This window comes from Mastigoproctus giganteus, chromosome 6, assembly GCF_048544385.1.
Source record: "Mastigoproctus giganteus isolate SK-2022 chromosome 6, ASM4854438v1, whole genome shotgun sequence".
Classification (NCBI taxonomy): domain Eukaryota; kingdom Metazoa; phylum Arthropoda; class Arachnida; order Uropygi; family Thelyphonidae; genus Mastigoproctus; species Mastigoproctus giganteus.
In genome coordinates, this window is record NC_143580.1 from 143,494,245 (window position 1) to 143,520,104 (window position 25,860).

The window sequence follows — 25,860 nt, forward strand, 5'->3', positions numbered from 1 at the left end:
CTCGCAGTAAGCTAGATAATCTTGTAATAACTGAGAGTAAAGTGGAGGAGAAATTGTTGAAGATAAACACAAGAAAGGCACCTGGAGTGAAAGGAATCTATCCAGTTATATTAAAGGAGGTAGAAAAGAAAGTAAGCAAATCCTTAGCCCTAAATATGAGAGCTTTCCTCATGGAGTTCCCTCTTTACTCATGGACTGGAGATGTGCAAATGTGACCCCAATCCACAAAGGAGGATCAAAGGGAGACACAGGTAATTACAGACCTGTTAGTTTAACTTCTGTTCCAGGGAAATTAATGGAGGCACTGGTTAAAGAAATACTGCAGGATCACCTAGACAAGACTTCAGTTACAGCTCGGAAACAGCACGGGTTTGTTAAGGGGAAGTCTTGTCTGACTAATTTGATTGGATACTATTATGTAGTCACAAAGAAATTGGATGCAAAGAATAACTTTGATATCATATATTTGGATCTTAGTAAAGCCTTTGATACTGTTGCACATGGAAGACGTCTGCACAAATTGGAGCAGTGTGGCATTGGAGGCAAATTGCTGCTATGGATAAAGGGATGGTTGAGTGAGAGAAGACAGAGAGTGGTAACAGGTGCATGTACACTTGCACCTGTTACCTACTCTTCGTGGAATACTGTTATTAGTGGTGTCCCTCAGGGTTCAGTGTTGGGTCCATTGTTGTTTTCTGTATTTATAAATGATATTGATGATGGTATATCAAGCTTAATGTCCAAGTTTGCAGACGATACGAAGGTTGGCAGGGTTGTCAATGACACTAATGACAGTACACTGCTGCAACAGGATCTAGAAAAGTTGAGCAAATGGGCTGAGAGGTGGAAAATGAAGTTTAAAATTGACAAATATAAAGTACTACATATGGGAAGCAGTAATCCCAGAGTAACGTATCAACTCTGTGGTACCACACTGACAGTGGTAGAGAATGAAAAGGAACTGGGGGTAATTGTGCAGCCAGATATAAAGTTTTTTGAGCAGTGCAGATGGTCTGCAAGAGTAGCTCATGGTGTCTTGTCAATGATATACAGGAATTTTTCTAGCAGGGATAAGGAGGTGATTATTCCCTTATATAAGGCATTGGTCAGGCAACATCTTGAGTACTGTATACAGGTATGGAGGCCTCATTTTAAGAAGAATGTAGAGCTGTTAGAACGAGTACAGAGAAGGGGCAACAACATTAGTGAATGGAACAAAGGGTTGCTCTTACGAAGAAAGGCTTAAGTTTTGCAAATTGCAGTGTCTGGAGACCAGGCACCTGCGAGGTGATCTGATTGAAGTGTATAAAGCTTTGAATGGTTTGAGCATGCTCAATGCAGATGGGATTCTTCCTCTTGCTCAGAATAATTGCCTGAGAGGGCATAAATTGAAATTGAGGAAAGACGGCTGTAGGATAGATGAGCGGAAGTTTGCCTTTAGCCAGTGGGTGGTTGATTGCTGGAACAAACTTCCATCTGTCGTTGTAGAAGTTGATAGCTTAAATAGATTCAAGGCAGAACTTGACAAATATTTGGAGCGAGTGGATGGTGAAATAAGGGTTTTTTTTTTTTTTTTTTTTTTTGGCTGATGCTATATAAGCTTGCTTTCTTGCATCATATGCCTCTACTAATGCTAACTGATTCTATTTTTTTCCCTGCACAGAGTTTAAACATGTAGGTCTGGAGGTACCCACTTCAACCTCTGAACTATCTTTGTAAACAGGATTACCTATAAAATTAAATAATTTGCATGTGGTGAAGCATCTGAATTCAAATGGCAGCCTAGGCATTTGCCTGAATGGCTACCATACCACGATGTCACTGATAAGTATAATACCAATACTAATGATTAAATCACTTGTGAAGTGTTAACACATCTACAAATATGTCATTACCCTTACTATACTAATGCTCCCACCGTTTCCAGGAGCACGTCGCTATACCAAAATGCTTCCAGTGCTGCAGGTTTGGCCACACTACCCAGACTTGTAATCAGGATATCCCCACCTGTGGCCACTGCTCCAGTAAAGGCCATGAATAGAAGACATGCCCAAACAGAGAACAAAATCCAACATGCATAAACTGCAAGTCTGCAAAGTTATAATGTTCACATTCAGTAAGGGATCCAAAATGACCCATTTACCACAAAACCAAGAGTCTCTACCAACTCAGAACCGATTATGGAGAGACGCAATAAACACTATAACACAACCAGAGTTCAATTAATGGAGCTTAATGCACAGAGAGCAAGGGCTGTCGCAGAGCAGCTCAGAATCAAGGCTGACGAGAAAGGAGCAGACATATTGCTGTTGCAAGAACCCTACACACACACAAAAACTGAGTGTGTGGATTATAAAATGAATTATAAAAGGAATCAATTATAAAATGATACAAACAGAGGAAGAAATGCCATGGGCAGCCATAGCAGTAAGAAACCCGAATTACACTGTCATGAAAATAACTCAGCTATGCACCCCCTGGGTAGCTTGTGCCCAAGTACTAACACCACTGGGCATCTTTTATGCAGTCTCACTTTACTGCAGACCAAAAGAAGAAATCATCTTTGCTGTCAGATACCTGAAAAAAATGCTCGACCTGCTCCCAGACCAAAAAATATTGGTGAGAGCTGATGTAAACTGTCGTTCCCCGGCCTGGCACAGCCTGACCCCGAACCGAAATGGAACCCGAATGTTTGTTTGTTTGGATTTTTTTGGCGCATTAGCAACTATGGCTATAATGCGCCAAGACTACGTAATATTTAAAAATTTTAAATTCTCGGTGACCTAATTAGTAAGGCCACCATGTCCAGATATATAATAACAAAGATATAAAAAATAAATCAATAAAGACGTACAATAGCATAAATTAAATACAATTAAAAACTTTTATTAATTTAAAATAGCTAAAAACAGCAGACACGTGTCATTGTAGGATAAAATCTGACTGAGTGTATACGGCTCAGTCAGATGGTTAAAAGCGGTAAAACGGATATTGCTAAAATCTGGACAGTCAATTAAAAGGTGTCTAATCGTTAAAATTGTGCCACAGGACACACACATAATAGGGTTATCAGCCCTCAGCAAAAACGAATGAGTTAAATGACTGTGTCCTATGCGGGTCCAGGCAAGAACAACTTCCTCCTTACGATTCCTGCGCAGACTAGACTGCCAAGGTTCAATTACAGGCTTTATACAATATAGTTTATTCCCAGTCTGTCTATTCCACAAGTCCTGCCATTGGGAATATATCTTTTGGTGTATTATTTGCCTGTAGTCTGTATAGGGGACTGACAGGCAGCGATTATTATTGCTGATTTGGCTGCGGCGTCAGCCAAATCATTTCCCCTAATCCCAATATGGCTGGGAATCCAGCAGAAGCGGATATCATATTCACGTCCTCGGAGGAAGTGAATCTTCTGCTGAATACTAGACAGAACCGGATGAGAATTATATCTCACAGTTATTAAAGCCTGTAACACGCTGAGAGAGTCGGAATATAAAATGAACCGTTGGTATTGGCATTCACTAATGTGATCCAAAGCTAACTCAATAGTGTGCAGCTCTGCAGTAAATATGCTGCATTCAGAGGGAATCTGCTCCGATATAGTGCTGTCTGTAAAGACAGCAGAAGATCACACATATGACTCCGACTTCGAAGCATCTGTGTAGACTGGCGCAAAGTCGGAATATTCAGTTCGGTGTGCTGAATAAAGCTGCAGGTAGACAGATGATGGAGTGTCCGACTTTGCCCAATTTTTAAGGGATAAGTCACATGCCGGGACATGAGCATGCCAGGGTGGAAAGGGTTGCTTTGGTGTTTGGGCAACCTTGTTTACCTTGATATTAAGTTCATTGAGTAGCTCTTGGAGACGAATACCAAAAGGACGATTGGCAGTCTTACGGGTATTGCACAAGTTTTCCCATCATGGTTCAAAAACGAAGGGCCACGTAGGATGGTCTGGCAGGGATTTCAGTTTTAAAGCGTACTTTAAAGACAACTGCTTACGTCGAAGCGATAACGGTGGTTCGTTTGCTTCGACGTATAAACTCTGGACAGGAGATGTTCTAAATGCTCCAGTAGCGATACGTAGAGCCTGATGATGGACAGGGTCCAGCCATCGAAGGGCACTGTCTCTGGCTGAAGAATATACTTGGGATCCATAATCTAATTTGGATCGCACAAGTGCATGGTAAAGCCGTAGAAGGGTGCATCGGTCTGCACCCCAAGATAAAGAGCAGAGCGAGTGGAGCATATTAAGGCCTCTTGTGCACTTTGTGCGGAGTTGACGAATATGATCCAAAAAGGTCAGTTTTTTATCGAATATGAGCCCCAAGAATTTTGTGTTCGCTGCTACTAGAATAGCATTTTGTCCGAGCCTTAATTCGGGTTCAGGATGAAGATTATGCTTGCGACAAAAGTGTGCGCAAACTGTCTTCTCCGGCGAGAACCTGAAGCCATTAGCAAGTGCCCAGGAATTCAGACTATCAATGGCTTTCTGCAGTTGTCTTTCAATAACCCTCATGTTGCACGACTGACAAAAAATGCTAAAGTCATCAACATAGAGGGCACTGTTTACAGTTGGAGGAAGTTGTCCTGTGATGGAATTTATTTTGATGGCAAAAAGCGTGACATTTAATACTGATCCTTGTGGTACTCCCTCCTCTTGGCTAAAGGAGCGAGAGAGTGAGGATCCCACACGAACTTGGAACGATCGATTGGCTAAAAAGTTTTGAATAAAAAAGGGGAGATGCCCTCTAAGGCCTAGGCTATGTAAATCTTTTAAAATGCCAAATCTCCAAGTTGTGTCATACGCTTTTTCCATGTCAAAGAACACCGAAACCAAGTGTTCGCGTTTTAGGAAAGCATCCCGGATGGATGCTTCCAATCTAATGAGATGGTCCATAGTGGACCGGTTCCTTCGGAAGCCGCACTGGATGTTGGAGAGAAGAAGGTCATTTGATTCGAGACACCATATTAAACGGGAATTAACCATTCTCTCCAGGTTTTTGCACAGACAGCTAGTCAGAGCAATAGGACGATAATTGGTGGTGACTTTTGGATCCTTTCCTGGCTTAGGAAAGGCAAGAACGATTGCCTTTCGCCAGGAGTCCGGAAACTGGCCTTCAGTAAAGATTCTGTTATACAGAAGGAGCAGACAATCCATAGATTTTGGTGAAAGATGTTTAATCATTTCATAGTGGATGCCATCTGGTCCAACGGCACTTGCTTTGGAAAGAGCGAGGGCTCTTTTCAGTTCCAGAATAGTGAAATCCCCGTTGTAGGGATAAATGCTCTTAGATTTAAAGTTAAGTGCCTGTTTTTCGATTTTATATTTCAGGACCAGGAACTCTGGGGAGTACGAGGATGTTGCGGAGATGTTAGAGAATGTTTCCCCAAGAGCATTGGCTATTGCAGTTGGATCTGCAATAGTGCATCCATTATAATCTAGGATTGAAGAAGGGTGGGATGTATATTTCCCCTTCATTTTGCGGATTTTATCCCAGACTACCTTAGAGTTCGTAGACTGGTTGATAGATGATGTAAAACGGATCCACGATTCCTATTGACTCTGATGACGGATGTAGCGTGCTTTGGCTCGTGCACGTTTGAAGGCTATAAGGTTGTTCGTGGTAGGATATCGGCGAAATATCCCCAACGCTTTGTTTTGAGCCTTTTTTGCTGCTGTGCATTGTGAATTCCACCAAGGTTTGGGAAATGGTGGAAACCGGGCAGATGTTTTTGGGACAGCATTAGCAGTTGCTTGGACGATGATTTCCTCAACCACCAGGATCCCCCTTTCCGAATTTCCATGGGCTGCAGCGCACGGCAAACACGCCGGACTCCATTGATGTAAGCCTGGAACCTGGGCTGTGGGCATTGGATCCCAGTGATACTAGTCTGGAAGTCCAGCAGCGTCACTGGGAGGTCCCCTCACCATGTACAGGTGCCCACGTCGAGGGGAATGGAACCCGAAATGGCCAACTCTTGCAAGAATACATCTCGACCTCACAACTGGTCTTAATAAACAGGCCGCACCAACTGGCAACATTTTGCTACACTCTTTCGGAAGCGATTATCTATGTCACCCTGGCCACCAAGTCTAGTGGGCTACATCATCATCATCAGCCATTTTCAATCCACTGCAGGATGAAGACCTCTCCAGCAACTTTCCAGTTCCTTCTGTTTTGAGCACTGGCCATCCATTTACTACCCACAAACTCATGAATTTCATCTATCCATCTCCGCCTTTGTCTTCCAGGTTTTCTTCTAGCTCCTCTTGGATACCATTCTGTTATTTTCTTAGTCCATCTGTCATCATGTCTTCGAGCTATGTGTCCTGCCCAAGACCATTTTAGTTCTTTACTTTTGATAAGAATGTCCTTTACTTGAGTTTGCTGCCTAATCCATGTGTTTCTCTTCTTATCTAACAGTCTGATTCCCAATATGATTCGTTCCATTCTTCGCTGTGTAGTTCTCAGCTTCTCTTCCATTCTTTTGGTGAGTACCCAAGTTTCACTTCCATAAGTCATGGTGGGGAGTATACATTGGTTCATTATTTTACGTTTCAGACAAACTGGGATATTGCTCTTCAGTATGTGACTATATTTCCTGAATGCTATCCATCCAAAATTTATTCATCTCTTGACTTCCAGCCATTTATCATTATTACAGCTAATGACTTGTCCCAGATAAGTATACGACTCCACCTTTTCAATTACTGCTCCTTCAATCATTATTTCCCTTTCTGTGGCATACTTGTTCATCATTACTTTTGTTTTAGCCATATTCATCTTTAGTCCAAAATCCTTACTAGCTGTTCATAACTGATTAAGATTTTCCTCTAATTCTTTGGGATCGTGGCTTATGACCACAATGTCATCTGCAAATCGTAAATGGTTTAAGTACTCTCCGTTCACATTGACTCCTTTCTGCGACCAGTCTAATCTTCTGAATGCTTCATCAAGGGCAGCAGTAAACAACTTCGGAGATATCGTGTCTCCTTGTCGAACTCCTTTCTCAATTTTAAATTTCCTACTGACTTTGTCTAGTCTAATAAAGGAGGTAGCACACTCCTATATTTTCTTCAAAATCATAATATATGGAGTATCAATGCCTTGTCTTTCCAGTGCCCGAAACATTCCCTTATGTTGTATGGAGTCAAATGCCTTTTCATAATCCACAAATGCCAGGCATAATGGTGTTTTATATTCATTTGCTTTCTCCATTAGCTGTGATATTACGTGAAGGTGATCCATAGTTGAGAATCCTGTCCTAAAGCCAGCTTGCTCTTTCGGTTGATTCTCATCAAGTATTCTTTCTAATCTGTTAGTAATGACCCTTGTGAACAACTTGTAGATGTGGGATAACAAGCTAATTGGTCTATAATTTCCAATTTCTGATTTATCTCCTTTCTTATGCAGCAAAACTATGACTGCATTATTCCACTGCTTAGGCGTCACACCGTTTCTAATGCACTTTGTGAAGAGCCTTGCCAGTTTTTGTGTTATGTCTCTTCCTTTCAATTTTAACAACTCTACAGTAACTTCATCTTCCCCCAGGCTTTCTGATTCTTCAATGCATGTTCTACCTCATCAGGAAGAATATCGAGTATGTCGTATGTGTTGCTACTTTGCAATCCATCTTCCCCACTGCTGGCATCATTCCCCTGCTCCTTGTATAATTCTCTATAGTAGTCTTCTGCTATTTGAATTATGCCTTCTCTGCTGTTTATAAGTACACCATAGCTATTCTTCAGTTTCAGTATCATTTGTCTTTCTGTATTACTGCTCATGGCTGCTGATTTAAATCCTTTGTTTTCCCTTAATGCTTGTTCTACTTTTCTTGTGTTAAATCTTCTTATGTCCTCTCTGAGTCTCTTTCTAATGGCTTTGCATAACTCAGTATACTCAATTTTCTCCCTGTCAGTGTTTTTCTTGCTTTTCATTTGTCGTCTTCGGTTCATCATGACAAGTGTTTCTTGACTAATTTTTTCTTCTTTGGATTTCTTTTTCCCTATAGTTTTCTTGGGCTTAATCACTTTCAAAAAGTTGTAATATTCCTCGTCGATATCTTGGTCCTGAGCAGTCTGCAGAAGCTCAAACTTGTTCTTAAGTTCCAGTACATACTTCTTTTTCTCCTCTTCTGTTATCTCAAAGACCTTTGTATTATTTACTCGAGTCAGTTTTTTCCTTTCCTTTCCTACATCTATATCAAGTGTACATCTTACCATTCTGTGATCACTTCCAACATTTACCATATTCAGGATGGTAACATCATTCACAATATATCTTCTGTTAGTGAGGATGAAGTCGATTTCATTAGTAGTTAATCCATTCGGACTTTTCCATGTCCACTTTCTGTTCACCCTTTTCTTGAAAAAAGTGTTCATTACTGACAGTCCTTGAGATTCGGCAAATTCCACAAGTCTTTCACCTCTTTTATTTCTTTCACCAATTCCAAAATTTTCTATAGTTCCTCTTTCTGCACTGTTTTGCCTTTTTCCAACCTTAGCATTGAAGTCCCCCATAATAATAGTGTAGTGGGTTTTCTGCTCATCTAGAAGACTCTCAATTTCGGTGTACATTTCTTCAACCTCTTCATCATCATGGCTCGATGTTGGTGCATAAATCATTATAATCGTTAGCTTGTACCTCTTAGAAATCTTGAGTGTTAGTCTTGACACCCTTGGTGATGTATTTTTGAATTCCAAAATGTTGTTTTTAAAATCTTTATGGACCAGAAACTCAACTCCACCTTCACTCCTTTCACTGTTTCCATTGGTGTACAGCAGATTTCCACTTGATAAACTTATAAATGATTCATTTCTTCTTCTTCTTGTTTCAGCCAAACCAATGATATTCAGTGGGCTACAGTAACATGTAAATTTTAAATACAAGTAAAAACCTTTATTGTTTTAAAATAGCTAAAAACAGCAGACACACTGTCATTGTCGGATAAAATCTGAGTGAGTGCATACGGCTCAGTCAGATGATTAAAAGTGGTAAAACGGATATTGCTAAAATCAGGACAGTCAATTAAAATGTGTCTGATAGATAAAATTGTGCCACAGGGTTGACACATAGGAGGATCATCAGCACTCAGTAAAAACGAATGAGTCAAATGACTATGTTCTATTTTGTACGATTCCTGCGCAGACTAGACTGCCACGGTTCAATTACAGGCTTTATACGATATAATTTATTCGTAGTCTGCCTATTCCACGAATCCTGCCATTGGGAGTGTATCTTTTGGTGTATTATTTTCCTGTAGTCTGTATAGGGGACTGACAGGCAGCGATTGTTATTGCTGATTTGGCTGCGGTGTCAGCAAAATCATTTCCCCTAATCCCAATGTGGCTGGGAATCCAGCAGAAGGGGATATCATATTCATGTTTATGAAAAAAGTGAATCTTCTGCTGAATGCAACACAGAACTGGATGAGAATTATATCTCACAGTTATTAAAGCCTGCAACACGCTGAGAGAGTCGGAATATAAAATGAACTGTTGGTATGCAGTATATATGCTGCATTCAGAGGAAATCTGCTCCGATGTAGTGGTGTCTGTAAAGACAGCAGCAGATCCCACATATGACTCCGACTTCGAAGCATCTGTGTAGACTGGCGCAAAGTCAGAATTTTCAGCCCAGTGTGCTGAATAAAGCTGCAGGTAGACAGATGATGAAGTGTCCGACTTCCCCAATTTCTAACGGACAAGTCGCATTCTGGGACATGAGCATGCCAGGGTGGATGGGTTTGCTTTGGTGTTTGGGCAACCTTGTCTACCTTGCTATTAAGTTCTTTGAGTAGCTCTTGGAAATGAATACCAAAAGGAAGATTGACAGTCTTACGGGTGTTGTACAAATTTTTCTATCGTGGCTCAAAAACGAATGGCAACATAGGATGGTCTGGCAGGGACTTCAGTTTTAAAGCATACATTAGAGACAACTGTTTACGTCGAAACGATAATGGTGGTTCGTTTGCTTCGACGTATAAGCTCTGGACAGGAGATGTTCAATATGCACCAATAGCGATACGGAGAGCCTGATGATGGACAGGATCTAGCCAACGAAGTACACTGTCTCGGGGCCGAATTGTATACCAGGGACCCGTAATCTACTCTGGATCATACAAGCGCCCAATAAATGCGTAGTAGGGTGCATCGATCTGCACCCCAAGATGTAGAGGAGAGAGAGCGTAGAATATTCAGAGCTCTTGTGCACTTTGTGCGGAGTTGACGGATGTGATCCAGAAAGGTCAGCTTTTTATCAAATACGAGTCTCAAGAATTTTGTGTCCGCTGCTACTGGAATAGCATTTTGTCTGAGCCTTAATTCTGGTTCAGGATGAAGATTACGCTTACGACAAAAGTGTATGCAAACGGTCTTCTCCGGCGAGAACCTGAAGCCATTAGCAAGTGCCCAGGAATTAAGGCGATCGATGGCTTTTTGCAGTTTTCTTTCAATAACCATGTTGCATGACTGACAAAATAAGCTAAAGTCATCAACATATAGGGCACTGTTTACAGTTGGAGGAAGTTGTTCTGTGATTGAATTTACTTTGATGGCGAAAAATGTGACATTTAATACTGATCCTTGTGGTACTCCCTCCTCTTGGCTGAAGGAACGAGAGAGCGAGGATCCCACACGAACTTGGAAAGATCGATTGGCTAAAAAGTTTTTAATAAAAATGGGGAGATGCCCTCTAAGACCAAGGCTATGCAAATCTTTTAAGATGCCAAATCTCCAATGTCATACGCATTCTCTTTGTCAAAGTGTACAAACACCAAATGTTCACGTTTTAGGAAAGCATCCTGGATGGATGTTTACAGTCTAATGAGATGGTCCAGAGTGGACTGGTTCCTTCAGAAGCTGCACTGGATGTTGGAGAGAAGGTCATTTGAAGGTCCAACAGCACTTTGCTTTGGAAAGAATAAGAGTCTTAGACTTAAAATTAAGTGCCTGTTTTTAGATTTTATGTTTCAGGACCAGGAACTCTGAGGAATACGAAGATATTGCAGGGACGTTACAGAATGTTTCCCCAAGAGAACTGGCTATTGCAGTTGGATCTGCAATAGTGCATCCATTGTAATCTAGGATTGAAGAAGGGTGGGATGTATATTTTTCCCTTCATTTTCTGGATTTTATCCCAGACCAACTTAGTACTAGTGGACTGAGTAATTTTAGGCACCTCCGTAGCCAGGTGGGAAGGAGCAGCAGTGCGTTGCACACGCTGCTTGATTAGACCGGGGTTTGAGCCCGTGACCACGAAATACGAAAAGGTCAGGGAATGACCACCGCATATCCCAGAGCAATATGGCCTTAGTTGCTAATGCTCCTAAAAAAACCAAAATAACAAATAACTGAGTAATTGATGAAGTAAAACGGATCCATGATTCCATTTGACTCTGACAGCGGATGTAGCGTGCTTTGGCTCATGCGCGTTTAAAGGCTATAAGGTTGGTCTTGGTAGGATATCGGCAGAATATCCCCCACGCTTTGTTTTGAGCCTTTTTTGCTGCTGTGCATTGTGAATTTCACCAAGGTTTGGGAAATGGTGAAAACCGGGCAGATGTTTTTGGAACAGCATTCACAGCTGCTTGGATGATAATTTCTGTGATGTACATTACAGCATCATTGATAGGCTCCTGACGGACGGTAATGAGGTTAAAATTTGCCTGATGTTGGAAGGCAGTCCAGTCAGCCTGATTAGTCTTCCACCGTGGTAACCTGAAAGGAAGACACGGTCTCTCCCACTGTGTAACGAGGTTATCACAGGGAAGTGATCACTTCCATATGGGTTCTCCTCCACTTCCCAAGTGAGTGAAGAGAGTAGAGAAGGGAAGCAGATAGAGAGATCAATGGCAGAAAACGTACGGGTAGCATATGGGAGAAGGTATTTGTTTCAGTATTTAGAAGGGAAAGATCATTGTCATTTAGCATATGCTCTATGACTCGTCCCCTTCCATTGATGTTAGCACTACCCCACAGGGTGTTATGTCGATTAAAATCCCTGAGAAGTAAGAAAGCGGGAGTCAACTGCGTTACAAGATCATCAAGGTCTTCCTGGGAGATGTCAGTCCCAGGTGGCAAATAAATAGAGCAGACGGCTAATAAAAATCCCATTGTAAGGCAAATTGCAACAGCCTCTATGCTAGTTGTAATTAGCAAGGGCTGAACTGGGGTCTGGTTGCCCACAAGGATAGCCACTCCTCCAAGAGCAGGACCAACGGCAATTTTGTCCTTACGAAAAAATGTTATTTTATGCATGGTGGGGTTATCATTTGTTTTAGGTAAGTCTCCTGCAAGCAAAAGCAAACTGGCTCGTGCTTTTCCAGAAGGGCCTTGATGTCATCTGTATTTCGCCGGAATCTACGACATTCCATTGTAGGAATTTAGCCATTATTTTGGCCTGGTGGGACCATCAGGCGGCTTCCAAGGTGCTGAGGGCTTACTTTTGTCAGTCTCGGATTTATCTTTTTTCGGGAAGAATGGACGCTGTCCCGTGTCCATTTCTTCCTCCGCAAAGAGTTCCAAGACTGTTTCATCTGGTACCTCTTTGTTCTCTATATCCATTGTTTCTGTTATTACTGGAGGCTCTTTACCACTTGGTTTTGGTAGTGGGTGGAGCATTAGGAGGTACAGATATAGGAGTGGCAACTGACTGTTTTTTTTGGTGGGCTTTTGTGAACTCAATAAATAGCGTGAAATCGGGGTGAATGACTCTCTTGGTGATCTAGTCATCTCAGTTTGTGTGCCGATAGTGCACTTAGCAGAAACCTTCTGGGCATACGAAGATTTCCCGCTATTTATTGGTTGGATATGTTTTCTGGCCTCTGGGTAGGAGATATTCCGCTCTGTTTTAAGTTTTCGAATTTCTTTTTCATCCTTCCACCGCTGGCATGCTCTAGAGTAGGCGGGCTGTTCTCCTTGGCAATTGACGCAGATCGGTTTTGGAGCTGTACATTCCTTGCTCTCGTGGTCTTTAACGCCACATCATTAAAGACCACGACAAGATGTTTGTGAGTGGCCGTATTTTTGGCATCTGAAACACTGCAGTGGGTTTGGGATATAAATCCTCACTGGGCAGTTTAGATAGCCTGCCTTGATGGAACTTGGAGGCTGTGGGGTGTTAAATGTTAGGATGAGAACTCTGGTAGAGACCAGATTCCCATCCTTTCTCATTGATATTCTTTTGACAGCTGTCACTCCTTGTTCTTTCAATTCAGAGCAGATCTCTTCTTCAGAAACATGAAGAAGGTCCCACTCTGAAATGACACCTCATGAAGAGTTCAACGTTTTGTGGGGGGTTACGGTGATAGGTATTCCCTCTATTGATGTGGCATTCAGGATTTTTTTCTATCTGTTCATTGATGTAGCTTCGACCAAAAGGTCACCAGAATGCAGTCATTTTACAGATTTGGGTGATCCTGCCAACCCTTCTAATACTTTCTGGATAAAGAAGGATGACAACTTCCCAACTGACTGCTCTCCGGTCGAATGGAGAATGAGGAAAAGTGGTGTTACAGATGGTGTTTTATCCTCAGTTCTGGCTCTTTTGACAGAGGTGTTGTCTGTGTTATCGTCTTGGTTAAGTAGGGGCCTTGTTAGGGACCCAGAAGAAGTACAATTTAAATTACTCATGAGTAAAATAAAAATTTCAGATGCCCTAAGTACCTCACCCACCATGGAGCCCTACAAGGGTACACCCACTCGTGAACTAGCAGGTACTGCGTACATGAATGGGATGCCAAGTTAGCTTAGGAGCACCATACCCACATTTCCAATAAGCCTTGATCCCGTCCCAGGACCAAAGGGAGGGAGACTTATTGGAACATAGTTGACCCTAGCAGTAAGAACCACCTGCTGATTGATCCCGGTCGGGCCGGTCCAGGACCACCCATCTTGTCGAAGCAGGGGCTACAGTGGTGTATTAAGGCTGAGCCCCTCAACCACCAGGATCCCCCCCTTTCTGAATTCTACAGGTCACGCCGCACGGCTACACACGCCGGATTCCAATGACGTACCCCTGGAACCAAGGTATGGGCGTTAGATCCCAGTGATGCTAATCTGGAAAACCAGCAGCATCACTGGGAGGTACCCCTCACCATGTACAGGTGCCCACGTCGTGGGGTCTTTGAATGCTTCCGATTTTGAATTTGCTGTTGGTAACATCACCAGTTGGTCCCACTGTATAGAATTTAAATACTGTCTCAAACCATCGTAGTCGCCTCTACGAAAGCAATAACATTTCCCTTTACCCCTGATGGTAGTTACCTCTTTGAGTAAATCCCACTTCAGCACACTGTAATCACTGCCACCTAGTGGTTCCTCTATCTGCAGATTCTTAATGCATGAAGAATCACTACTGATAATTATAACTACTGATCTTATCAAATCACTACTGATCTTATAATAGAACATATGATAATGATGAAAGGGTAGCACTCCATTATAAAATGGTCTTTTAGAGAGATAAATAGCTTAGTTATATAGTGAAAATTTCAACTTCCAAGGTCTTGCTTGGAACAAATTACCAAAAAAAAAAAAAAAAACGTTATTGGGTTCGCATTACGATATTTTCATGATACCCCCATTTATTCCTATGGGATGCAAAATACGTTTCCATGATTTTTTTTTATGTTTGCATTGGCCGGAAAAAAACTTATGTAAAGTCGAATTTCTGTAAGTTGAGTATTAGGCAAGCCAGGAAGGGGCTGTATATAATTGTCTTAATATTTATAAAAGTTACAAATGTAGAATGTTTTTTTTGTCGTTTGTTGTTTGGTTTTTAGGAGCATTAGCAACTAAGGCTATATTGCTCCGGGAATATGCAGTGGTCATTCCCTGACCTTTCCGCATCCTCCATTTTTGGTGGTGACGGGCTCGAACCCCAGTCTAATCAAGAAGCGTGTGCTATGCACTGCTGCTCCTTCCCACCTGGCTATGGAGTCACCTACGAATGTAGAATGTACAAGTCCCTCCGCCAACGCAAACAAATTTGAGATGGCAGATGGTAATTAGAAAATTTGTAATGTAGTTTGAAGAATTAGCATTAGCAGAAGCATATGGTGCAAGAAAACAAGCTGATGCAGCATCAGCCAAAAAAAAAAAAAAACCATCCCATTTCACCAAAAGTTTGTCTGTCCAGTTCTTTCTTGAATTTATTTAAGCTATCAACTTCCACAATGACAGATTGAAGTTTGTTCCAGCAATCAACTACCCACTGGCTAAAGGCAAATTTCTGCACATCTATTCTACAACCGTCTTTCCTCAGTTTGAGTTTATGCCCCTCAGGTTCATAATCTGAGCAAGAGGAAGAATCCCATCATCTCTGAGCCTGCTCAAACCATTCAAGGAGTTATATACTTCAATCAGATCACCTTGCAGGTGCCTAACCTCCATACACTGCAATTTGCAGAAGTTAAGCCTTTCTTGGTAAGAGCATTCTCTCCCCCCCCCCAATTTGTTCCCATTGCCACCTTCAAAGAGAAATGATAGTGGGTGCCCGATGCATGGGTCACTCTATAGCAGAGGGGGTATAGAAATTGCACTATCCCCATTCGACAGTATCAAGAGCGTATCAGGAATAAGCCATTTCCAAATAACATCTTATCATGGATAGTGCTGTGGGTGGAGAAAGGTGGTGGATGAACGTGGCTGACAACATCTGTCTTGCATTGTTTCAGCCAACTGGAGAGCAAAAGTGGTAAAAATCACTGCTGACTTCAATGAGGGAGGTGCCAGAAATGTCTCCACCAAGACCATCAGGTGATCATTAGCCACAATAGGTTATGGGAGCAGCAAACCCACCAGAGTCCCATTACTAACACCACAACACAGGACTCTACGTCTCAACTGGGCGAAAGACCATCAGCACTGAACCTTGGATGACTGGAGATGGGTCTTCTGGTCCGATAAGTCCCATTTCCAGTTATTTCGGGTGGATGGGAGAGTGCATATCTGGAGGAAACTGCACGAAGCTATGCACCCGTCATGTCAACAAAGTGTTCAGGCAAATCCAACTCTGGGATCTAAAACAAATATCCTACAAATTCAAATTTAATAACAAAACATAACAACACCAGCCCATTCAGCAACTATTAGTAAAATATGAGGGGATGGAAATTTTCCTTCTATCCTGCTTCAATTCCTTTTGTCTACTTACTCAAGGCCCTCCCCACCTGCCGCTTTTGAAATACGGCAATGGAACGTGCGCCGGGGCTATATATACGCACTTCGACACATGTTCAATTCCTTTTTGAAGATGGTATAAACGAAAAGCCCCCACCAAGCTTCAGGTAACCTTCTCCCATTATATTTTTCAATTATTTGCCATGCATGGATTCAGAGTTAAAGCTTGTTTTTATTCCTTTGACTTGTTGCATGGTTCTTCCATCTTTAAGCAGGTCTTTGAATAATTTCCATCTATTCTGATTACATCATACGTGGATGCAGTTATTCCTGAAAAACATCCTAGGTAAGAGATTTTTTTACTTTAAATATGTTTAAAAATTTTAATATTTTTTAATTCCTATTTATTATTCTATTTATATTTGGTTAAATTCAAAACACTGATTTAAATTCAAAATGAGGACACAGAATCTCTACAAGAGGAAAATCACAATAGCTTAGCATTTACCCAATTTTACGAATATTAGCGGGTCTTGATCACACAAGTTGTCTCTCCAACAAATTGCCATTCTGGCAAATTCAACATTCTAAGGTATGAGTATTTCGACTATTTTAAAGTATTTTTTTTTATCCTGTCAGCATTTCACATCTTTAAATTTTTGAAGTGTACCTGTTTCGGCTACTGGCATTTTGACTTTTGGCAATTTGTCTTTCTACACTTCTAAGGTTATTTGACAAACTATCTTTCAGCACTGGGGGCTGAAAGTCATTAAAATACAAATGAAAAGATCAGATCATTTTGGATAATTTTCACAATACACAATAAACAAAATGTCAAGGCTTATTGCATTATCAATTTCACATGCAAGAGAAGCCAATAACAGCAGCAAGCAGCCTGGGTTAATATGAAATTTATGAAAGCACAAATTTACAATAAGATGAATAAAGACAATTCATATGAATATTTAATCCATTACTTTAATTTTTTAAAAAAAATTAAGTTAATATAAATGACTTTATTAAATCACTTACCTATTAGTATCTCACCTACATTCTCATCAGTTGCACTCACAACAGTACACTCACATGTGTAACTGAAAAAACACAAAAAAACCACAGTTCTGTTAAACATGAAAAATTTCATCAAAATGAAAATTAATCAAATTATAATTTGATATTACGTATTCTATATACAGCAATACCCCGCATAGTACTGATAATTGGTACCGAAACTGTTCCGTGTTATGTGAAACTGTGCTGATTCAGTTATAATTATAATGGGTTTTAAATGGTCCTTGAGGTTGTCACAGACATTCTCTCAGATATGCCAGTAAAGCTGTACTTGCTACCTGGGAGTCTAAAACGCTGATGGAACTGATATTCGGGTGACACTCAAGTCAAGTGGACCCTATTTCGGCAAAGTCCGGATGGTCTGTGACAGCCAAATCCTCTGCTTGCACCTTCACAATGGTGGGACTATAAGTAATCCTGGGTATAACCTCCATGCACAAGTACATGGTGGGTGACCACCCATGTGTGAACCAACGTAAGCAGGGGTCGAGGTCTGGCGCCCAAACCACATGGAGGAACACCGCCCCTCTATGTTACCAGGCAGTACTAAGTGGTAGATGACTCATCAACCGGTGAAATACCGCCACTTTGCTTATTGGAGGCTTGAAGTGGTGGAACGCATGTTTAGTCTCTAGAGCTAAGTTCCGGTCAAACCCTTCCCTATCTCTTCCATCATGCAGTATGATTGATGACTTTTGAGGTTATGATGAACGTCATGGTGAGATCCAATATTCCTTACATTTCGAGGTTACAGCTCTAAAACGGTGTTCGCAGGCCGGCCGCTAGTTAGTACACCGGACCGAACCTATTGGTAACTCTCTAGGAGGCTTCGGGATCAGCTAGTATATAATCTTGCTACCTCTACTCTGCCAAATAGTGACTGGAGGGAGTCCGAGTAGTGTGTATGCGAGGAGCATTGTCGAGGGCACGTTATGTCAAGAATCTGGGTATATTCTTACCACGTGTACGCCATATCCAAAAATTTCATTACTTCATACAGCATGTCCCAACGGCTTTTTCTTACTATTGAATACACCATAAATTGTCAAACTAATAGAGCAAGCTTATCTGCGAAAAGATCTAAACCTCCCAAGCACTTCCTAATTCATTTCACAAATATACGTGGTCTCAATTCTAATCTCAACGATGTCCATTTCCACTTGCAGTCTGCCAAACCCCATGTACTTTTTCTGACAGAATCTCAGTTATCGGTTGATTCAACTACTGCTCATCTCAGATGCCCAAATTATTCGCTGTACGATTCCCTTCACCTCAAAGGTGGTACTTGTGCATATGTCCGTTCTGATATTCCCTGTCAGAGACTTGGCAATTTGGGATCTCCTCTCTTTGATCTCCTCTGGCTTAAAATCTCTTTACCTCATTGTTTCAAATTCATCTGTTGTGTCTACCATTCTCCCAACTCCACTAATCACTGAGCTTTTTGACTTCCTCTCTTTGCAACTTGGCTTTCTCCAGTCCAACTTTCGTAACAGTGAGGTAATTTTCCTTGGTGATTTTAATGTTCACAACTCCACCTGGCTTCCGTTTTCTAGTCACACCGACCCAGCAGGTCGAGATACTGAGGCTTTTGCAATTACTAATGATCTAGCACAGATTGTTCATTTACCTACAAGAATACCGGACAATCCTAATCATACAGCCAATACGCTTGATCTTTTTCTCACAAACAATACTTCTAAGTACACGGTCAAAGTGAGAGGTCCTTTAGGCACTTCAGATCACAACTTGGTGATTGTCTCTTCTCCAATGGAACCTTTATCTCATGGCTATTCCTAACCACGTGTTGTTTGGCATTACAAGAATGCAAAATGGGATGACCTGCGAGACTTCTTTTCTTCTTTTCCTTGGTCGGATTACTGTTTCAAAACTTCTGATGTCAACGTTTGCTCAGATCGTGTCAGTGAAATTATTCTTGCAGGAATGGAATCCTTTATCCAACACTCCACTTTAAAATCTCGTCCTTTATCTAAACCTTGGTTTTCCAATAAATGTGCTAAGGCTGTTCAAGAGAAGATTGTTGCACATCGTAATTGTTTCAATTCTTCAGTTTCATTTTCTGCCTACACCAAAGCTCACAACAATTGTAAAGCAGTTATTAATCAGTCCAAACTAGAGTTTGAATAGGCTAAGAGTAGAAAACTTATTTCTTGCCCTAATTGTAGCCGAGCATTCTGGTCTCCTGCCAAAGCTATTGGCCGCAACTTTTGCCCATCTCTTCGCCCACCTCTGTCGAAATCAGGTGGTTCTGTTGTCACTTCAGCCAAGGATAAAGCTGACTTGCTAGCATCCCATTTTTCTTCCAGCTCATGTATTAATGACCTTGGTAAAACACCTCCCACCATTCCTAACACGCTCCATTCAATGCCTCCTGTGGTCTTCCGTCAAAAGGATATCAGAAGGATTTTGATGAATCTTGATGCTAAGAAAGCTCCAGGTCCTGATGGTATTTCCCCACATGTTCTCAAAACCTGTGCTCCTGAACTTAATCCTATTCTTTGCCGCCTTTTTTCACTTTCTTATTACAAAGTTGTTTTTCCTTCTGCTTGGAAATTTGCTCATATCCAGCCAGTTCCTAAAAAGGGTGACAAATCCCTCCCATCCAATTTTCGTCCCATTATCGTCTCATTGCAATTACTTCTACTCTTTCTAAAGTAATGGAGAAATCAATTAACCGCCAACTCTTAAACTACCTTGAAACCTTCCGTCTGATCAATGATCGCCAGTATGGATTCGATCAGTGTCGATCCACTGGTGATATTCTGGCTTATGTTACCCATTTATGGACTAATTCAATGGTAAGGTTCGGTGAAACACAAGTAGTTGCTCTTGACATCTCAAAGGCTTTTGATCGTGTTTGGCATAAAGGTCTTCTAAACAAGCTTCCATCTTATGGTTTGCCAACTGTTTTTAGTAATTGGTTATCCAGTTTTCTCTCTGATCGCTCACTGAGGGTGATGGTAGATGGCTCTCTGTCTTCTAACTTCTCCTCTAATGCCGGTGTCCCCCAAGGTTCAGTTCTTTTTCCTCCACTCTTTTCCTCTTGTATATTAATGACCTTCTTCCATTGACTGGAAATCCTATCCATAGTTTGGCCGATGATAGCACATTGCATTCCACTTTCCATTATGAGAAACCTTGTCCTGCTCAATCAAATTCAGTTTTTCGAAAATTTGCTACCAATTCCTTAAATGCTGATCTTCAGTTAATTCTCCAGTGGGGCAAAGACAACTTAGTTGATTTCAACCCTTCTAAAACTCAGTCTTGTCTTTTATCTTTCAAAAAGGATTCTTCTGCTCCTATGCTTATCTTTAACGACACTCCGATTTCTAGACAAAATGATATCTCTTTTGGGGACTACCCTGACTTCTAATCTCTCTTGGCACAAGCACATTACAAATATTGCTTCCTCTGCATCTAAAATACTTGGTTTTCTCTTTCGCTCTCGGCGTTACTTTTCTTCCAGACAGCTGCTCACTCTGTATAAATCGCAAATCCACCCTGTCATGGAATATTGTTCCCACATCTGGGGTGGTGCCCCCAAAACCTCTCTCAGGCTTCTTGATTCCATTCAGAAGAGGGCAGTTAGGTTAATTAATGATTCATCTCTAACAGAGTCTCTCCACTCACTTTCTCATAGATGTACTGTTTCTGCTGCATGCCTCTTCTACAGATACTTCCATGGGCACTGTTCTTCTGAACTGGCTTCTATAATTCCCGCTCTCTCTTTCAAAACAGTCCGAACACGTGCCGCCACCAGCCAACACTAGCCAACATCCATTTACTGTCCAACTTCAAACCCACAGAACCAACTTCTTATCTTCCTCATTTATTCATTCAACTGCCGTTTTCTGGAACAACCTTCCTTCATACGTATTTCCTGAAAATTACAATCTACAGAAGTTCAAGTCGAATGTCAACAAATATCCTCTTTCGTCTTCTCAACCTCCAACCCAAGCACGGTACTAAGTACTATAGGTTCTAATACCTCTCGTGTTTGGGGTTCACATAAAAAAAAAAAAAAAAAATGAATGCATACCAGAGAAACAGTCTATAAACAAATTATAATAAATCTATAAACAATTTGCACTTGATAGCCAATTAAAAGGATTTGAAAAAAAAAAAAATACTGCAAAAATTTTATTAATGAAAAGGTAACATCATGAGAGATGAGAAAAAAGCTTTGTTTATTTGGGTATTTCAAAAATGAAGTTTCTCTTCTTTTGAGAGATGAGGTGAAGTCATCTCTTCTTTTTCTTGGTATACAAGTCTTTGTGGCATTGAATCCCATCTCATAAAATTTGCCGTATCTGGATGCTACATCCAACATTTGGATCTCCATTCATAATTGCCTCACAGGCAGTGCTGAAAATTCTTTTGGTGCCATTTAAGTGTTATCCATTTCAGAATTGTTTTCCTTTCTTCTTAATATGCAAATTTCTTATCAATTTCAAGGAGAGTTGCTTGTTGTTGTTATTATTTGGTTTTTAGTAGCATTAGCAACTAAGGCCATATTGCTCTGGGGATATGCAGTGGTCATTCCCTGACCTTTCCGCATCCGCCGTATTTGGTGGAGACGGGCTCGAACCCCAGTCTAATCAAGAAGCGTGTGCTACGCACTGCTGCTCCTTCCCACCTGGCTATGGAGGCGCCAAGGAGAGTTGCATCATCTAAGTTATTTGCATGCGAGTCAATGCAGTCATGTTCATTGGTAGTGTCCAAAGTTTCGAATCCCAAGTCTTTTCCGATCTTCACAATGTCTTCGGCAATTGTCTGAACTCGCGATTCAAAACCAATGAAATCATTTGCCAAATGGGGCAAAACATGCTGCCAAACATAACGCATGTTTTGGCAATGATTTCTAACCAAGGCACAGATATATTTTGGATTGTATTTAGAGGGGTAAAAAATAAATTGTGAAATAAAAAGTTGAAAAGCTATCATGTCGTCTTGTCAGGATGGAATTAAAAAAAAGTGGACACTGTTGCCACTGACTGTCTCAGGGGACTACTGTCACATGTGCAGCATATATGTACCCATACTATGACAACACAGCATATATGTAGAGTACGTGTCTAGGCTATTGAATGAGTTTTAATATGTACAGTAAATTTTCAACTTAAATTTACTTGAAAACCGTGCTGTCTGAAGCCATGTGCTAAGCCAGGTATTGCTGTATATATGTGTATGTATGTATATATATATATATATTAATAGTTATATTAGTGATAAAAAAGGAAAGAAAGAAAGTTAAAAAGACAATAACTAAAAAGACAATAACTAATATATATGGGTTAATGCAGTTGCAAGCAATCATGCAATACACCCATAATGTCTACAGAATATTATTAGAAAAAGTAAATCAATCCAATAATAATACCATCATGGACCTAATAAAACGCAAAAAAAAAAAAAAAAAAAAAAAAAAAAATTATTATCGCTTTTTACCGACAATCTAGATGACTTCAACTGGGGCCAACCACCCAGAATGAAGGCAAAAAACGACAAGAAGTTCTCTGTTTCTGTGATGATCAATATATGCTAAGTAATTTAAATCTAAACCAAATATAAACCAGTATAGGTCAAATATAAATTGAATATAAATAAATCGAATGATGATAAAAATTAAGAAAAATTTTGAAATATTAGAATCAAAGGTAAGAAATATAAGTAAAATATAAATGTAAGCATATATTAATCATCGTTGACCCGACAGAGAACGTAATTTAATGATTAAAATAAGATTAAATATATAATACATACTACATTTGACCGTATCTAGGACATAATGTAATAGTCGTCAAAATAATGTGTGGTGCCCCCTATGTGATGGATACGGTAAAAATAAATAAATAATTAAATTAACGCAAAGAGAAACATGCAGATAGTAAGAAGAAAAACTAAAGGAGTAGGAATAATAGAACCTGAACTCCACAAAGGCGAAAAATAGTGGTATAGATAAGAAATAGTTTCTCCTACGTCGAAATAGTTTCTCCTTTCCTAGAAGAAAAACTAAAGGAGTAGGAATAATAGAACCTGAACTCCACAAAGGCGAAAAATAGTGGTATAGATAAGAAATAGTTTCTCCTACGTCCTCGGATTGCCCTAATAATTTCGGAGAAATAAAAATAAAGAGTGTAGGACAGTTTAAAGACCTTGGAAGATATAAGTTGTGGCTCGGGTATGCCCGGGATTGCAAACCTGTTCCTATAGTAGGACCCTGAGCTGAATTTTTATCATCATTCGATTTATTTATATTCGATTTATATTTGACCTATACTGGTTTATATTTGGTTTAGATTTAAATTACTTAGCATATATTGATCATCACAGAAACAGAGAACTTCTTGTCGTTTTTTTGCCTTCATTCTGGGTGGTTGGCCCCAGTTGAAGTCATCTAGATTGTCGGTAAAAAGCGATAATTTTTTTTTTTTTTTTTTTTTGCGTTTTATTAGGTCCATGATGGTATTATTATTGGATTGATTTACTTTTTCTAATAATATTCTATATATATATATATATTCATTATATTCATATATATGTATTCTATATATATATAGAATACATTCTATATTCAATACCTATAGGCACAACTTTTTCAGGAGCCACTAAGATAACTTATTTTATTGCGTAAAAATTGTCTTCTTGTAACTTTTCATCTAAAATTAACAGTGCATTTATTATTTGAAGTTTTCTGATTAAGTTGGTGAATTTGTTTGTTACTTGGCTTTTGAATTTGCTTAAGAAACAATAGTTACCTTCTGCCCCCCACCCCACAGTGCTGTATCAATAAGAACATTTAAATTTTGACAACATTGTGCTGTATCAATAAAAATGTTCAAATTTCCCAACTGCCATTACAGAATCAATAGTTGCAAATGCTGAAAAAGCAAACGTATATAGCATCAGCCAAAAAAAAAAAAAAAAGCACACACTTCACCCATTCTCACCCTCCAAGAATTTGTCCAGTTCTTCCTTGAATTTACTCAAACCATCTACTTCCACAACAACAAATCGAAGCCTATTCCAACAATCAACCACTCTGAAGGAAAAATTCGCACATCTGTCCTGCAACCATCCTTCCTCAATGTAAATTTAAGCCAGCTTGTGTGGGGGGGAGGGACTTAGCAAGAGATACCATTCACATTCTGCTTACTCAATCCATTTAAGGCCTTAAACACCTCAATCGGATCACCCCATGGGTGCCTAGTCTATACATGCTGAAATTTGCAGAACTGAAGACTTTCTAGGTAAGAGAACCCTTTTGTTCCTTTCATCATTCTGGTTGCCCTTCTTCCAGCAGATCTACATCCTTTCTAAAGTGAGGCTTCCAGACCTGCATACAATATGCTAGATTTAGTAGTAGTGGCATGTGATGCAAGAAAGCAAGTGTATGAGCTTATGCAGCATCAGCCAAAAAAAAAAAAAAAAAAATTACAAAACAATCTCCTCTAAATATTTGTCGAGTTCCTCCTTAAATTTATTTAACCTATCAACTTCCACAACAACAGATGGAGGTTTGTTCCAATAATTAACAACCCACTAGCTAAAGGCAAATTTCCGTACATCTATTCTACATCTGTCCTTCCTCAATTTCAATTTATTCTCCCTTAGGTTCGTAATCTGAACAAGTGGAAGAAACCCATCAGAATTGAGTGTGCTCAACCCATTCAAGGCCTTATACACCTTAAATAGGTCACCTCACAGGTGCCTAGTCTCCAGTCACTGCAATTTGCAGAACTTAAGCCTTCCCTGGTAAGACAACCCCTTCGTTCCCTCACCAATCTTGTTGCTCTTCTCTCTACATGCTCAGGCAACTCTGCATCCTTCCTAAAATGAGGCCGCCAGACCTGCAGGCAGTACTCAAGGCATGGCCTGACCATTGCGTTATACAGAGGGACAATCACCTCCTTTTCTCTTCTAGCAAAATTCCTATATATCATTGACAAGTACATGGTGGGTGACCACCCAGGTGTGAACCAACGTAAGCAGGGGTCGAGGTGTGGCGCCCACACCACACCACACGGAGGAATGCCGCCCCTCTATGTTACCAGGCAGTACTAGGTGGTAGATGACTCTCATCAACCGGTGAAATACGACCACTTTGCTTATTGGAGGCTTGAAGTGGTGGAACCCATGTTTGTTTACCTGCCCTGGCAGCCTGTCTGAATTGCTCAGAAAACTTCATATCTGACTGCACAATTACTCCCAGGTCTTTTTCATTTTCTACCACCTTAAGTGTAGTAACACACAGTTGGTACGTTTCTCTGGGGTTACTTCTACCCATATGCAGTACTTTGCATTTATCAATGTCAAATTTCAGTTGCAACTTCTTAGCCCATCTGCCCAAATTATCTAGATCCTGTTGCAGTAGCACAATGCCATTACTGTCATTAACAACCCTGCCAACCTTTGTATCATCTGCAAACTTCGACACTAAGCCTGATATACCTTCATCAATATCATTGATAAATATACAAAACAGCAGTGGACCCAACACCGAACCCTGTGCGACTCCACTAATAAAATTAGTCCACGAAGAGCAGCACCTATTGATTACCACTCTCTGTCTTCTCCCACTCAACCATCCTTTTATCCATTGTAGCAACTTACCCTTAATACCATTCTGCTCCAATTTGTAC

The 25,860-nt window shown here is 40.5% G+C and overlaps 1 protein-coding gene across 2 annotated transcripts in view; it reads right to left on the bottom strand.

Annotated features, from left to right (window-relative positions):
- LOC150084630 (lysosomal-trafficking regulator-like) overlaps nt 1-25,860 on the bottom strand; it is an 813,382-nt gene that overhangs the window by 454,147 nt on the left and 333,375 nt on the right. For both annotated transcript variants that reach the window (XM_090375369.1, XM_090375368.1), the window contains exon 11: nt 17,162-17,223. In XM_090375369.1, coding sequence (XP_090231495.1) covers nt 17,162-17,223 — 62 coding nt within the window. The remainder of the gene's footprint in view (nt 1-17,161; nt 17,224-25,860) is intronic.